The following is a 14,004-nucleotide window of genomic DNA, read 5'->3' as shown; positions in this document are numbered from 1 at the left end:
CATTCTGCTTGACCTAACAGATGAACAGGACAAAATATATTTTAATAAATAAATAATTTAAGAAATTAGTTTTTTTTAAAAGGACACCTAAAATCTATCAATAATCCAACAGCAATCCAGCCCCTTCTCAGTGCAAATGAATATCAGCTGGTTCAGTCCGAATTGATGGCCTACAAAAAAGTCAGATTGTCAAGGTGTGAGTCAAGACACAACTCGCAATGGGTAAGAGGAAAGAGCTGTCTCAAGACCATCGCAAACTATCCATCCATCCATCCATTTTCTGAGCCGCTTCTCCTCACCAGGATCGCGGGCGCGCTGGAGCCCATCCCAGCTACCATCGGGCAGGAGGCGGGGTACACCCCAAAATGGTTGCCAGCCAATCGCAGGGCACATACAAACAAACAACCAGTCACACTCACATTCACACCTACGGGAAATTTAGAGTCGTCAATTAACCTACCATGCATGTTTTTGGGATGTGGGAGGAAATATAGTGAGAGAAATGGTTACATGTTAAATACTTATTTCAGCCGCTGTACACAGTAATAGCTTTTTGACCTGTGAATGTTTGTCTGATTTTTCTATGTTGTTGTGGAATGTGCTCTTTTATTTCTCAATTTTTCTTTGTATTTTGCTTTGCTTTGTATTTTTGCTTTGTATTTTGTAAGTACAAACTCCAATAACAATGAAGTTGGGATGTTGTGTAAAACGTCAATAAAAACAGAATACAATGATTTGCAAATGCTTTTCAACCTATATTCAATTGAGTACACTCCAAAAACAAGATATCCATCCATTTCCTGTACCACTTTATATTTAATGTTGAAACTGATAAACTATTGATTTTTTCTAAAGCTTCAGTCATAAATGAATGAATTTAATGCCTGCAACACGTTCCAAAAAAGCTGGGACAGGGGCATGTTTACCACTGTGTTATTGCACCTTTCCTTTTAACAACAATACGTATTTGGGAACTGAGGACACAAATTATTGTAGCTTTATAGGTGGAAATATTTCCCATTCTTGCTTGTTGTACAATTTCAATTACAGTTTCAATTTCTCAACACTCCGGGACGTTCATTGTCATTGTTTGTGCTTCATTAATGCACCACACATTTTCAATGGCAGACGGGTCTTGACTGTTGGCAGGCCAGTCTCGTACTCGCACTCTATTGCTATGAAGCCACGCTGTTGTAACAAGTGCAGAATGTGGCTTGGCATTGTCTGAAATAAGCACGGATGGCCCTGAAAAAGATGTTGCTTGGAAGGCAGCATATGTTGCTCAAAAACCTGTATGTACCTTTCAACATTAATGGTGCCTTCACAGATGTGCAAGTTACCCATGCCATTGGCACTAATACACCCATCCCATGACAGATGCTGAATGTTGCACTGATAACAATCTGGATGTTCCTTTTCCTCTGGCCTGGAGGACACGATGTCCACGATTACTAACACCAAATTGAAATGTGGACTCGTCAGACCACAACGCACTTTTCCACTTCGCGTCAGTCCATCTCTGAGGGCTTCTCAGGACCCAGAGAAGCTCTTGGCTTCTCTGGGTCCTGTTGTTAGCTTCTCTGGGTGTTGTTGCTATATGGATTTCACTTTGCATGGTAGAGTTTTAACTTGCATGTGTAGCGGTAGCGACAAACGGTATTAACTGACAATGGTTTTCTGAAGTGTTCCTGAGCCCACGTGGAAATATCCCTTATATGATGCCAGTTTTTAATGCAGTGCCACCTTAGGGATCAAAGGTCAGGGGCATTCAATGTTGGTTTTTGGTCTTGCTGCTTACATGCAGAGATTTATCCAGATTCTGTAAATCTGTTGATGATATTATGGACTGCAGATGATTAAATCCCTAAATTCCTCGCAATTGGAAATTGAGAGAAAGTTCTTAAACTGCTGGACTATTTGCTCACGCTGTTGTTCACAAAGTGGTGAACCTCGCCCCATCCTTGTATATGAACAACTGAACCTAATCCTTTGATACCCAATCAAGACACTCACCTGTTTCCAATGAACCTGTTCACCTGTGCAATGCTCATGTTAAACAGGCTTAAAATAAATCATCTGATGTGAGTGTTCCTTCACCAAATTGTGCTCCATTCATCCGTAATATAGACTATACAGATTTATGACTGTAAATCGACCTGTAAGGTGACAGCAATGTGACAAACTCCAATATTAAGGTAAAATATACTTATGATTGGTACAGTGAAGATCTGTTTTTTGTATCTTCCACTGGTTTTGGAATTTTGATAAAATAATGCATTATAATTGTGTACCATAAGTAATGGGAGCATACAGCTTGGACTCATCACTTGATAACGTTTTCGTTGTTGTTTTTCTCTCTTTTTCCATTTCATTAGTTACTGACTTTGCACAATATTGTGGGTAAAGATACTGAAACAGTTTGAATGTTGAAGGACTGTATAGCCAATTGACAGTTTTGAGTGACAAATGTGGAGAAATAAAGCTCATGTTTGATTATATGCTCACAGTCAAAAGGTATACATACTACAATGGTAAACCTTACCTGTTGGCTCTTCCTTTGTCATTATCTCTAATCTGGGGCCAAACGTTCCATATCCTGCCTGTGTCAAGGCTCTGATCTGGAAAACATAGGCTGTACTGGGCTTCAGATTGTTCACAGTTGCTGATGTGGATTTGGCCCTTACAGTAGAATAGGTTTGGTCCTTCTGATCCTAAAGTAAAAGTTAAATGAGAATAAAATCTATTTGAGTGAAAACAAAAAAAAGGTCTGAGTTGTACTTCATTACAATTTAAGAGTTACTGTACATGCAACATTGTATGAAAAGCAACACAGAATGAACAAACTAACCAAATACAGTGGTACCTCAACTTTCCAACAGGCCAATGAATTGGATTGACCCAAAATCAGGAACAATATGGACGTGTACTAATGTATAATTCCACTCAACGTAATAACGCATGTCAAAATGTCAGTTCTGTAAGCAACAACTGTGTTTTATGAAGGTCACAATTTAAAACTGGTGGATATCTGTATATACTTTTGGGGATTACAATGGGGGGGGAAAATAGAAGTTTGAATGATTCGGAGGTCCACCAGCATCACAGATTCTGTTAACTATGGTGGTTCCACTGTACATTTTTCAGACCTGTGAAATTAATGTCAACTAAACTACTTGCAACAGAAGAATTACTGGAAAGAACTTGCTCTACCTGTGCTAAAATATGTAAAAATTTCTTTCACATGAACACAGCAAATTGTATATACTGTGTATGTACGTGTATACTGTATATATTACCGGTGTCACAGTTAAAGCACAATCTCATGATTAATCACAAAATAATTAGCGCATTGATCATGTATTGGGCGGCACGGTAGCCGACTGGTTAGCACATCGGCCTCACAGTTCTGAGGACCAGGGTTCAAATCCCGGCCCCGCCTGTGTGAAGTTTGCATGTTCTCCCCTTTCCTGCGTGGGTTTTCTCCGGGTGCTCCTGTTTCCTCCCACATCCCAAAAACATGCAGGGTAGGTTAATTGAAGACTCTATAAATTGCCCGTAGATATTAATGTGTGTGCGAATGGTTGTTTGTTTATATGTGCCCTGCGATTGGCCCTCTCACCCAGAGATAGCTGGGATAGGCTCCAGCACACCCATGACCCTAGTGAGGATAAGCGGAACGGAAGATGAATGAATGAATGAATCATGTATTGACTCTGATAAAATCAGTTTATTTTAACAACACACGCTCCCTTACCTTAACCATGGATGGATATCTGAAATGCGGTGCAGGTTTCTATAAGGTCAGTGATCAGGTCAGTGCGTACACCAGTGCAAAGATAAGTAAGGAGACTCCGACTGGTGTGCTTGGGGCATATTTTGCTTCAAAAGTCACCCCGATGGGACTTTCGGGAAAAAAACGAAGGCAATTTACATACAGTACAGCACTTTTCATTGAAGCACAACAAGTTTCAAATACCATCTCAAATAAAAATTTGGTATGTGTGGTATATTTGTCGCTTGTGATTAATCGCGATTAATCAAAGTTCAAGTGTGATTAATCTGATTTAAAAAATTTATTGCCATAGTGTGTGTGTGTGTGTGTGTGTGTGTGTGTATATATATATGTATATATATATATATAAATATATATATATATATATACACACACATATATACATATGTGTGTATACATATACATATATATATATATATATACACACACACATATATACATACATTGACTTACTTTTTTATAGTATATGATTTCATATTCTGTGATGGCCCCATTGGGTTGCCGGGGCTCCTGCCATGAAAGCTGGATGCTGCGCTGTTGCACTTTCTCCTTGATGACCTCACTGACCTGGGATGGAACTGTTGAGAGAAGAACATGGATGGGAAAAATAAGACCTTTGCTCCTATATGCATAAACAAAGTGATTAATCACCTGCACTGACTCCAACAATCTGTGGCCCTTAAAAAGTTATGACTATCCATGAGAAAAATTAAATGAGATACAAACAATACAATATCTGCATTCCAACGGCAATTTAATTCTGTAAAGTCCATCACATCCACTGGAACCAAGAATACCACAAAAACCAAGACTACAGCAATAGTGTTCCCTCGCTATATCGCGGTTCACCTATTGCAAATTCAGTGCATTGCAGACTTCTTTTCATATTCTTCTTCTTTTCCTTTTGACTTATCCCATTTGGGGTTGCCACAGCATTCTTTTCCATGTAACCCTATCTCCTGCATCCTACTCTCTAACACCAACTGCCCTAATGTCTTCCCTCACGACATCCATCAACCTCTTTGGTCTTCCTCTAGCTCTCTTGCCTGGCAGCTCCATCCTCATCGTCCTTCCACCAATATACTCACTATCTCTCCTCTGGATAAGTCCAAACCATCGACGTCTGCTCTCTGTGACTTTGTCTCCAAAACATCTAACCTTGGCTGTCCCTCTGATGAGCCCATTTGTAATCCTATCCAACCTGGTAATTCCGAGAGTGAACCCCAACAACTTAATTTCTGGCACCTCCAGCTCTGCTTCCTGTTCTCTTCAGTGCCACTGTCTCTAATCCGTATATCATGGCTGGCCTCACCACTGTTTTATAAACTTTGCCCTTCATCCTAGCAGAGACTCTTCTGTCACATAACACACCTGACACCTTCCTCCACCCGTGCGCTGGACTGTTGACCCCAAGTATTTAAAGTCCTCAGCCCTCACTATCTCTTCTCCCTGCAGCCTCACTCTTCCCCCTCCACCCCTCTCATTCATACACGTATATTCTGTCTTACTTTGGCTAACCTTCACTTCTCTCCTTTCCAGTGCATGCTGCATGCATCCTGTTCCCTGCTTTCACTGCAGATCACAATGTCATCTACGAACATCATGGTAGTTGGGGATTCCAGTCTAACCTCATCCTTCAGTCTATTCATCACCACCACAAACAGAAAGGGGCTCAGGGCTGATCCCTGATGCACTCCAACCTCCACCTTAAATTCCTCTGTACAGTACATTACACAAAACAGAAACCTAAACGATTGTCCATACATAAACTTTCCAATTTAATCTAAGAGCAATTTTATTTGTTAGTTTCCTGAGTTTTAACCCACTTTTTTAATTTTAAATCAGGGTTGAAAACAGAATTGGTAAAGGTGAATTAATCCTTCTTCTTTTCCTTTCAGCTTTTCCCGTTAAGCGTCTCCACAGCGTGTCATTCTTTTCCATGCAAGCCCTCCTTCTCTCTACCACCAACTGCCCTCATGTCTTCCCCCACTGCATCCATCAACCTGATCTTTGATCTTCCTCTAGCTCTCTTGCCTGGCAACTCCATCCTCATCATCCTTCTACCAATATACTCACTATCTCTACTCTGGACATGTCCAAACCATCCAAGTCTGCTCTCTCTAACTTTGTCTCCAAAACATCGAACCTTGGCTGTCCCTCTGATGAGCTCATTTCTAATTTTATCCAACCTGGTCACTCCAAGATCGAACCTCAACATCTTCATTTCCGCCACCTCCAGCTCTGCTTCCTGTCGTGTGTCATCCTTTTCCATGTCTCCTGCATCCTCCTCTCTAACACCAGTTCCCTCATGTCTTCCCTCACAACATCCATCAACTTTCTCTTTGGTCTTCCTTTAGGTCTCTTGCCTGGCAGCTCCATCCTCATCACCCTCTGACCAATATACTCATTATCTCTCCTCTGGACGTGTCCAACCATCGAAGTCTGCTCTCTCTAACTTTGTCTCCAAAACATCTAACCTTGATCGTCCCTCTGATGAGCTAATATCTAATCCTATCCAACCTGGTCACTCCTCGAGAGAACCTCAACACCACCTCCAGCTCTGCTTCCTGTTGTCTCTTCAGTGCCACTGTCTCTAATCCATAGATCCTGCCTGACCTCACCACTGTCTCATAAACTTTGTCCTTCATCTAGCAGAGACTAATCTGTCACACAACACACCTGACACCTTCCTGCACCCGTTCCAACCTGCTTGGACCCATTTCTTCACTTCCTTACCACACTCTCCATTGCTTTGGACTATTGACCCCAAGTATTTAAAATCCTCCACCCTTTTCTCCCTGTAGCCTCACTCTTCGCCCTCCACCTCTCTCATTCATGCACGTATATTCTGTTTTACGTCAGCTAATCTTCATTCCTCTCCTTTCCAGTGCATGCCTCCATCTTTCTAACTGTTCCTTCACCTGCTCCCTGCTTTCACTGCACATCACAATGTCATCTGCAAACATCATGGTCCACGGGGATTCCAGTCTAACCTCATCTGTCAACCTAAATGGGCACAAGCACACTTTTCCTCCATATCCATTGCCACCTCTCTGAGATGCTTCCATACCTCCACAGGTATGTCATCAGGACCAACTGCCTTTCCATTTCTCATCCTCTTTAGTGACTTTCTTACTTCCCCATTACTAATCATTGCCACTTCCTGGTTCACCACACTTGCCACTTCTACCCTTCCTTGTCTCTCATTTTCCTCATTTATCAACTCCTCAAAGTATTCTTTCCATCTATCCAGAACACTACTGCCATCAGTCGACACATTTTCATCTCTATCCTTTATCACTCTAACCTGCTGCACATCCTTCCCATCTCTATCCCTCTCTTTGGTCAACCTGGATAGATCCTTTTCTCCTACTTTAATGTCCAACCTGGCATAGATGTCATCATATGCTTCTTGTTTGGTCTCTGCCACTCTACATTCACCCTACTGGGTGGCTGTGGGTCAGTAGGTAGAGCAGGTTGTCCAGTGACCAAAGGGTAACTGGTTCGAATCCCGGCAACGACTGTCCACATGTTGAAGTGTCCTTGGACAAGACACTGAACCCTAATTTGGGCCTGGCAGCGCCTTGTATGTCAGAAGTTGCCCATTGGGGTATGAATGTGTCTGTGAGTGGGTGAATGTGAGGCTTTGTGAAGCGCTTTGGGCACTGTGATGGCACCAGGTCTCTTTTTATATGTGTAAGATGTAGGAAGAGCAATGAGAAACCTTTTATCAGTCTCATAATCTAAAGGTTCCTACATTTTATGAAATACGAATCCCTTACACAGGCTTCATTATTAAACTCAAAACACACACAAAACACAACAAGGAGTGGAATATTTTAATATATTTAATGATATCTACAAGAGATATATAGGGAAATACACAGAGGGGTCTAACTACAGAAAGAAAACAACACTAAGGGTCAACGAAAAGGGAAGCTAGGACCGAGAGTTGCTGGACTAAAAATTAGAGTGAATGGTTGGACTGTGTTGAGCAAGTACAAAGTTGGAACTTTGTATGAAGCTAGTATTTTCCCCAAAATTATAAGGCACTATTATTGTGCATCCTCGCAATGCTTGTTGTGGTACTCATGATCGTAGGGTCATTGGTCTTTGGGAAAGGTCTTTTTGCCACGCATCTCAGAAGGAAAATGAAGCAAGTTAGTTTGAAGGAGAAAAAGGATGCAGAAAAATAAAACAAAAACATACGGGAGAAGAAAAGGGAAGTTGTTCGTCACGCTTCGTTGGGAGAATATGACCGTCTCTCTTCCTGCCTGTTTTCGGGATCAGAGAACTCACGTTTGGCTGGGAGCGCATCTGGTACCTCAGCAACAACTGTTCTGGATGATTAGCACCGGTGATCCACGGAGGCTAGGTAGCCGAGTCTCCATGTTTGAACAAAGGGAAGGGGAGGGGAGAGCCGCGTGTTTGAACAAAGGGAAGGGGAGGGGGGGAGGGGAAGCGGCACGACCAAGCCGAGGTTACCCGGGGCAAAACGAGAGGGAGCCAGGCACAAGCGACAAGACACAAGGGGCAGAAGAGGTGGGAGCAAAAGGTTAAATACCCAGGGTGGGTGTCTAAGGGATGGAGAAGCTGGAGGAAGACCACACCCATCAGCTAGAATCTAGTCTACAATTTTGACCCATAAAATGGGTTTAAAAATCATATATTAATCTAAAACAATCCCAAAGTTGTACTCTTACTCATAGATCAAGCATATAGAATGATTGTTTAAACTTTATTCTTGGCAAATCAACTGCTTATGGTTCAATGCAACACTGTTGACAGTTTGTGAAATATCAAAACAGACATTTTATCTTCAGTTAAAGAAAACCCTGAATGGAAGTCCACATTGCAGTAACTCTCAAACGCCAGTGGGTGGCGCCCGTGTCCCAGCAATTGTTCCTATTGGGGAGAGAATCTCCCCACCTTTTGGTTGCTCTGTCAGTTCAAACGAAGAAAAGGACTCTTTGCTGACTGCAATCCAAGATTTTGAGGGGACCTCCTAATTACATTTGGGTCCACTTGACATATGCCAGCACTCCTTGGTGGACGTTTTGCACAGCAGGGCTGCTTGGAAGAATGCAGTTTATCAAGTTTGGGGGAGTTACTGTGGCACCTCAGGTTGCGGGAGCATGTCTGCTACATGTGATTATTTACTTTTTGTTATTGCAAATTTTTTTAATTGAAAAACTTGTATATGGGATATGTATATGGGAAATGTATCAACCAAATTAACGTACATGTATAAAATAGAAATAACATAATGTCATTAAGAACAAAACAGGAAATTTAAATACAGTATCTACATTTTAACTGCAAAGCTGTAAAAACGTTTTCTTTTGCTTCAGTCTCATGTCGGTTTTGTTCATATTCCTCTTAAAGGAACGTTATAATTGCATCTTGTGATGGGTGTTGTTTGGCACTGGGCTTGTAGTTCTGGCGTTTGGTGTGCTGTTGTAGAAGACGGTTGTCTTGTTGCGTCTATGTGGAGGAAAAGGCATCCAGTTATTTATAACGTTGACCAGACCTCATGTGCTTCGTAAACCTGATGTCGGACAAGGATATTTAAACACTAAGCTAACGGCTTCACGATTATATACTTCTGGATTAGGAGTGAGTTTAGGCTACAGTTTAAAATATATGGAAAGCGAATGTCACAGTATACTCAGAACCAACATTACTAGACACGCTACATTAGCCACGTATCTTTTGAATGTGACTTAGCTGTCTAATAATTATTTGTAATCGTTCATAAAATGCAGTACATTGTTGTGAAGTCCATTTAATGTGAATTTGTCACCATAGTCTGACGGTAGACTAGCGATGTGCGAGCTTGTCATAACAAGATGTTTACCAACAACTCCCAAAACCTGAATATTTATGTTGATAAAAACATGACTGTTATTAGTGTGAATATCAATAATTAGGCTCACTTACATTTATGCACTTCCTTGTCCGTTCCGCCATCTTGGAAGCAAGCTCTTTGCCTGTCAGCGATGGCGGGGTCCCATACCCCATGCTTTCAAGTGCGTACCCTGACCGCACTTAGTTTCAAAGGCTATACACCCCTTCATCTTAGCCTTAGGCTAAGGGGGAGAATTGGGACTGGCCCTAACAGTAGCCTGAGCAAATACATTGCAGTAATTAATTCACCTTGGTTGACAAACTTCGTCTGTTTTTTCCATACCTGACCTTTACACCCAGTTGAATAAACCATTTGATGTCGATCCTTACCTGCTTGTCCAGTGGCGATGGTAACTGTAGCAAACAGCCTCTGCGTGCGGCTTAGATCAGACACCCCGTTGACAGCTTCCACCTCGAAAGTGTAGTTTGCATGGGCCAAGAGGTCAACGATGTTCACATAAGTATCCACTAATTGTGACTGTGCAGGGAGGTATCCAACGTTTGGCCCACATGGTTTACAGTCTTCAGGTTGCCAGCTACAGTGCCGGCACTGAACCCTGTAGGTGACATCGTTGCGGCCACCAGTATCAGCTGGCGGACCCCACTCCAGACTAAGTGTCGTCTGATTGATGGTGTAGACTAGATTCTGCGGCGCGGAAGGAGGTCCTGTCAGGAGTGCACACAGAAGAAGCCAGAGATTATTTTAGTCTGTTTCTGACAGCTCAGTGTAACACTAAATGCTCGTGTGTCGTCAAGATTACAAACTAAGAGGAGGCATAGAGCATGGGCAGAAGACGAATCTAATGTTTTAGACAGATCTCAACATCGTATCAGTTTGCTACAAAAAAATTCTTGGGCTGGTTAAATACTACCTACAATCAATACTTTAAGTATACTTATCACCCTCTTTAAACAGCCCTGGTCAGAGCAGGCAGTTTTAAAGGGGGTGGGGGTATGGTTGGCTGTCTCATTATTGAGCCACTGCTTACTTTACTCCATCCCTATCTACTGCGGAGTGTTAAGCAAGTACGGCTTTGTGTTATTATGATTAATACTGTGTGTGAATCCTGAGAGAAAAATGGCTATCGAGAAAGCACAGTGGTACAGCCATATACAGTACGTTGAAGCGGTGTATGACCCAGAGCAAGAGGAAACTCCTGAAAGAAGTTTGAGTGTTCCGGATAGAGTAGGACTGAATGCTTCGTTTTAAACTTTGTCACTTCATGTAGGTAAAGTTCATAAATGTGTTGTGGCTTTTCTGGCTGTTGTGGTTATGGTTGTGACTGCTATAACTTAACATTCTATACTGTGAACCCTCGTATATTCGATGTTCAGCATTTGCAAATTCTCAGATTTTTGGCGAGTACTCGACCCTTTTGTTTTTTTATGTTCAGGCCAAAACAATACAAATATTATTTTAGCATCATCTGTTGGAATTTTGGTGTTGCTTTAAGGCTTAATTCAATGGGTTTTTTTTTGTCTGCGTTTGAGATGTCATGTTTTGTTGGCAGTCCTTGAAAGCGCCTCATGCGCATTGAAATGTGAAAGTGAAAGTATGTTTCTGCTTCTCAACAGATGCAGGTAATAAGAGCCCGAGTAGTCTACTATGTTGTTACAATTTGCCTGTATTCCCTAACTTTTATTATTGTGTGTAAATGCCAAAAAGTTTTAAATTTTCTCCAAAATGGGCGGGGCGCCTTATAATGAACCCTTATGTGTGCAACGAGTTCCAAAATCTGTAAAAGTTGTTGTGTGACTTTAATGAGCGCTCCGCTTTACTGAAGGGGAGCATTTCCTGCCGACATGCTGCTTATATAGAGGAAGGCGGAATTGACTGAGGACACCATGCGGACGTAAAGTGGGAAGGGTGCGCGTGACAGAGGACGCTAGAGACACGCCCCCAGTAGGTATATAGTTCTGGTATGTGCATCGGTTTGGCTAAGGACCCCCGAAAATGGGACCTACGAAGAGACACACTTACGAAGCATAGTTTAAACTGCAAGCTATTAGTTTAGCAGAGGAACATGGGAATCAAATCGAAGCAGGAAAACGAGCTTCGGCAAGTCAAGAAGACGAAGCTGAGTTTCCACGCGAAAAAGAAAAAAAAAAAGAAAACGCGGAAAGAAGGCGAAGTGGCCCGAGTTGGAAGACCAACTTGAGCAATGGATTAATGAACTCCAACCGCTGGACATTGGTGTAAACAGGGCGCTCAAAGTGACGTGACAGATGGCGAACACAGCTTTACTAAGACTAGGAGGCAGCACCAGGCGAGTTACGCCACAATTTGTGAATGGATTGTGGATGCTTAGGCTTATGTGTCTGCTTGCACTGTTGTTCGAGCTTTCGTAAAAGCCGGCATTTCTGAGGAGCCGCATGGCAACGAGACTGACTCTGACAATGACGAGAGGGAACCTGGCGTGTTTGAAGGAGAACTTGCCCAGCTGTTTATTTCGGACACAGAAGATGAGGAATTTGATGGATTTGTGGATGAGGATTGATAAAAAAATAACGTCAGTACATTGTTAAATACTTCAATAAAGTACAACCGAACTCAGTTTTTTTTTAAAAACATTGTTTTAGCGTGCATGCATGCTACCATATGTTTTAAGCTAGCGTTTGTTTTTTTTGCCATGCCTGCGCCCAATAATACGGTGTGCCTTATGTATGTGTTAAATACAGAAATAAACCCCGTAACTGAGACTGCGCCTTTTAATACGGTGCGCCTTATGGTCATGAAAATATGGTAGATGTATAACAGACAGGACAAAGCACCATTATTGCACTATGGTTATAACTCACAAAGTGCTTTAAAGATAAGACAACAGACTCCCAAATCAAAATTTTTGTCCCAGATTTGGTGTACATTATACTCTGCAGTTTCATTTCAATAACAATTTCTAGACCATAACAGTATATTGGGACACTTCCCCTGTACAGTTCAATGATAATTCCTTTTAATTATACGTGCCTTTGGGGGGAAAACCCACATGCACTCTAGGGCACCATACAAACATAATAAGAAAACAAGCGATACACACAAAAAATAAAAATAAATAGAGCATAAAACATCAGTTAGATTTCCCTCGAAGTCAAGCTTTTTTTAATTAATTTATTTAATATTACAGATAAATATACTGTAATGTATAGGACCTAAGGAACTAATGTAACAATGACACATACGTATTTGGTAACCTCTTTTTAAGCTGTTCAAGCCAAGGGCTAAGCAATGGCATCCATATTCATAATATAGTAAGATCAAATAAAAGACTGTTGACCGTGAAGTTGAAAGAGCCACCTGTGGCAGATGAAGTGGAGCAGCATGACAGCTCAACAAAATCTATTCGACTGTCCCTCCACCCATTCCTTCCATTCTTCCTCACACACAAAATTATGGTGGGATTCAGTACATACTTCAATCTAGACAAAAAAACATTTGGGATCTTAAATGTTTGCATTTCCAATGCCACAGTAAGTGCTGATAAAACCCAAAACCCAAAGAAGAAGCGGTGAAAATCAACGAAGAAGCGGCGTAAACCAACGAAGAAGAATGCGCATGAAGACGTGTCGGCGACCAATGGCGGTGAACAAAAGCACGCTCCAACCCCGCCAAAATCAATGACCCATCCCAAAAACATGCATGGTAGGTTGATTGAAGACTCTAAATTGCCCTTAGATGTGAATGTGTGTGCGAATGGTTGTTTGTTTCTATGTGCCCTGCGATTGGCTGGCGACCAGTTCAGGGTGTACCCCGCCTCTCACCCGAAGATAGCTGGGATAGGCTCCAGCACGCCCGTAACCCTAGTGAGGATAAAGCGGTACAGAAAATGGATGGATGGATGGAGTTCTATCAAGCCTTTTTGGCCAGAGGGACTCCGGAAGCAGCAGATGGGTACCGACAATCCAAGCAGAATGCATCTGGTGGCAGTTGAGGCAAAAACCCGGGCGTGAGAGAAGTTCGGTGAGACAGTGGGGAATTAATTCAGGACAGCTTCAAATAAATTCTGGTCCACCATCTGGCGTCTCTGGAGGGGGAAGCAGTGCACCGTCAACACTGTGTATAGTGGGGATGGGCTGCTGGACCTCAGCTCTAGACATTTTGAGTTGGTGGGCCGAATACTTTGAGGACCTCAATTGCACCGACACACCTTCCTATTTGGAAGCAGTCTGGGGATTTTGAGGCGGGTTCTACTTCCATTGCAGTTGATGTCACTGAGGTAGTTAAAAAGCTCCTCAGTGCCAGGGCCCCAGGGGTGGATGAGATCCACTTCTTCAAGGCTCTGGATGTTGTGGGGCTGTCCTGGTTG

The 14,004-nt window shown here is 42.2% G+C and overlaps 1 protein-coding gene across 9 annotated transcripts in view; it reads right to left on the bottom strand.

The window, feature by feature from the left end:
* Window positions 1-14,004, bottom strand: part of epha7 (eph receptor A7) — a 118,684-nt gene that overhangs the window by 82,080 nt on the left and 22,600 nt on the right. For 7 of the 9 annotated variants that reach the window (XM_061703902.1, XM_061703898.1, XM_061703903.1 and 4 more), the window contains exons 5-7: window positions 10,031-10,366; window positions 4,247-4,371; window positions 2,543-2,711 (exon numbers count right to left, since the gene is read on the bottom strand). In XM_061703902.1, coding sequence (XP_061559886.1) covers window positions 2,543-2,711; window positions 4,247-4,371; window positions 10,031-10,366 — 630 coding nt within the window. Of the gene's footprint in view, window positions 1-2,542; window positions 2,712-4,246; window positions 4,372-8,545; window positions 9,278-9,733; window positions 9,919-10,030; window positions 10,367-14,004 lie in introns of those variants that run through there. The other 2 variants (XR_009770273.1, XM_061703906.1) reach the window with 2 other exon arrangements.

This window comes from Phycodurus eques, chromosome 18, assembly GCF_024500275.1.
Source record: "Phycodurus eques isolate BA_2022a chromosome 18, UOR_Pequ_1.1, whole genome shotgun sequence".
NCBI lineage: Eukaryota > Metazoa > Chordata > Actinopteri > Syngnathiformes > Syngnathidae > Phycodurus > Phycodurus eques.
This window is presented reverse-complemented; position numbering and strand designations above follow the sequence as displayed.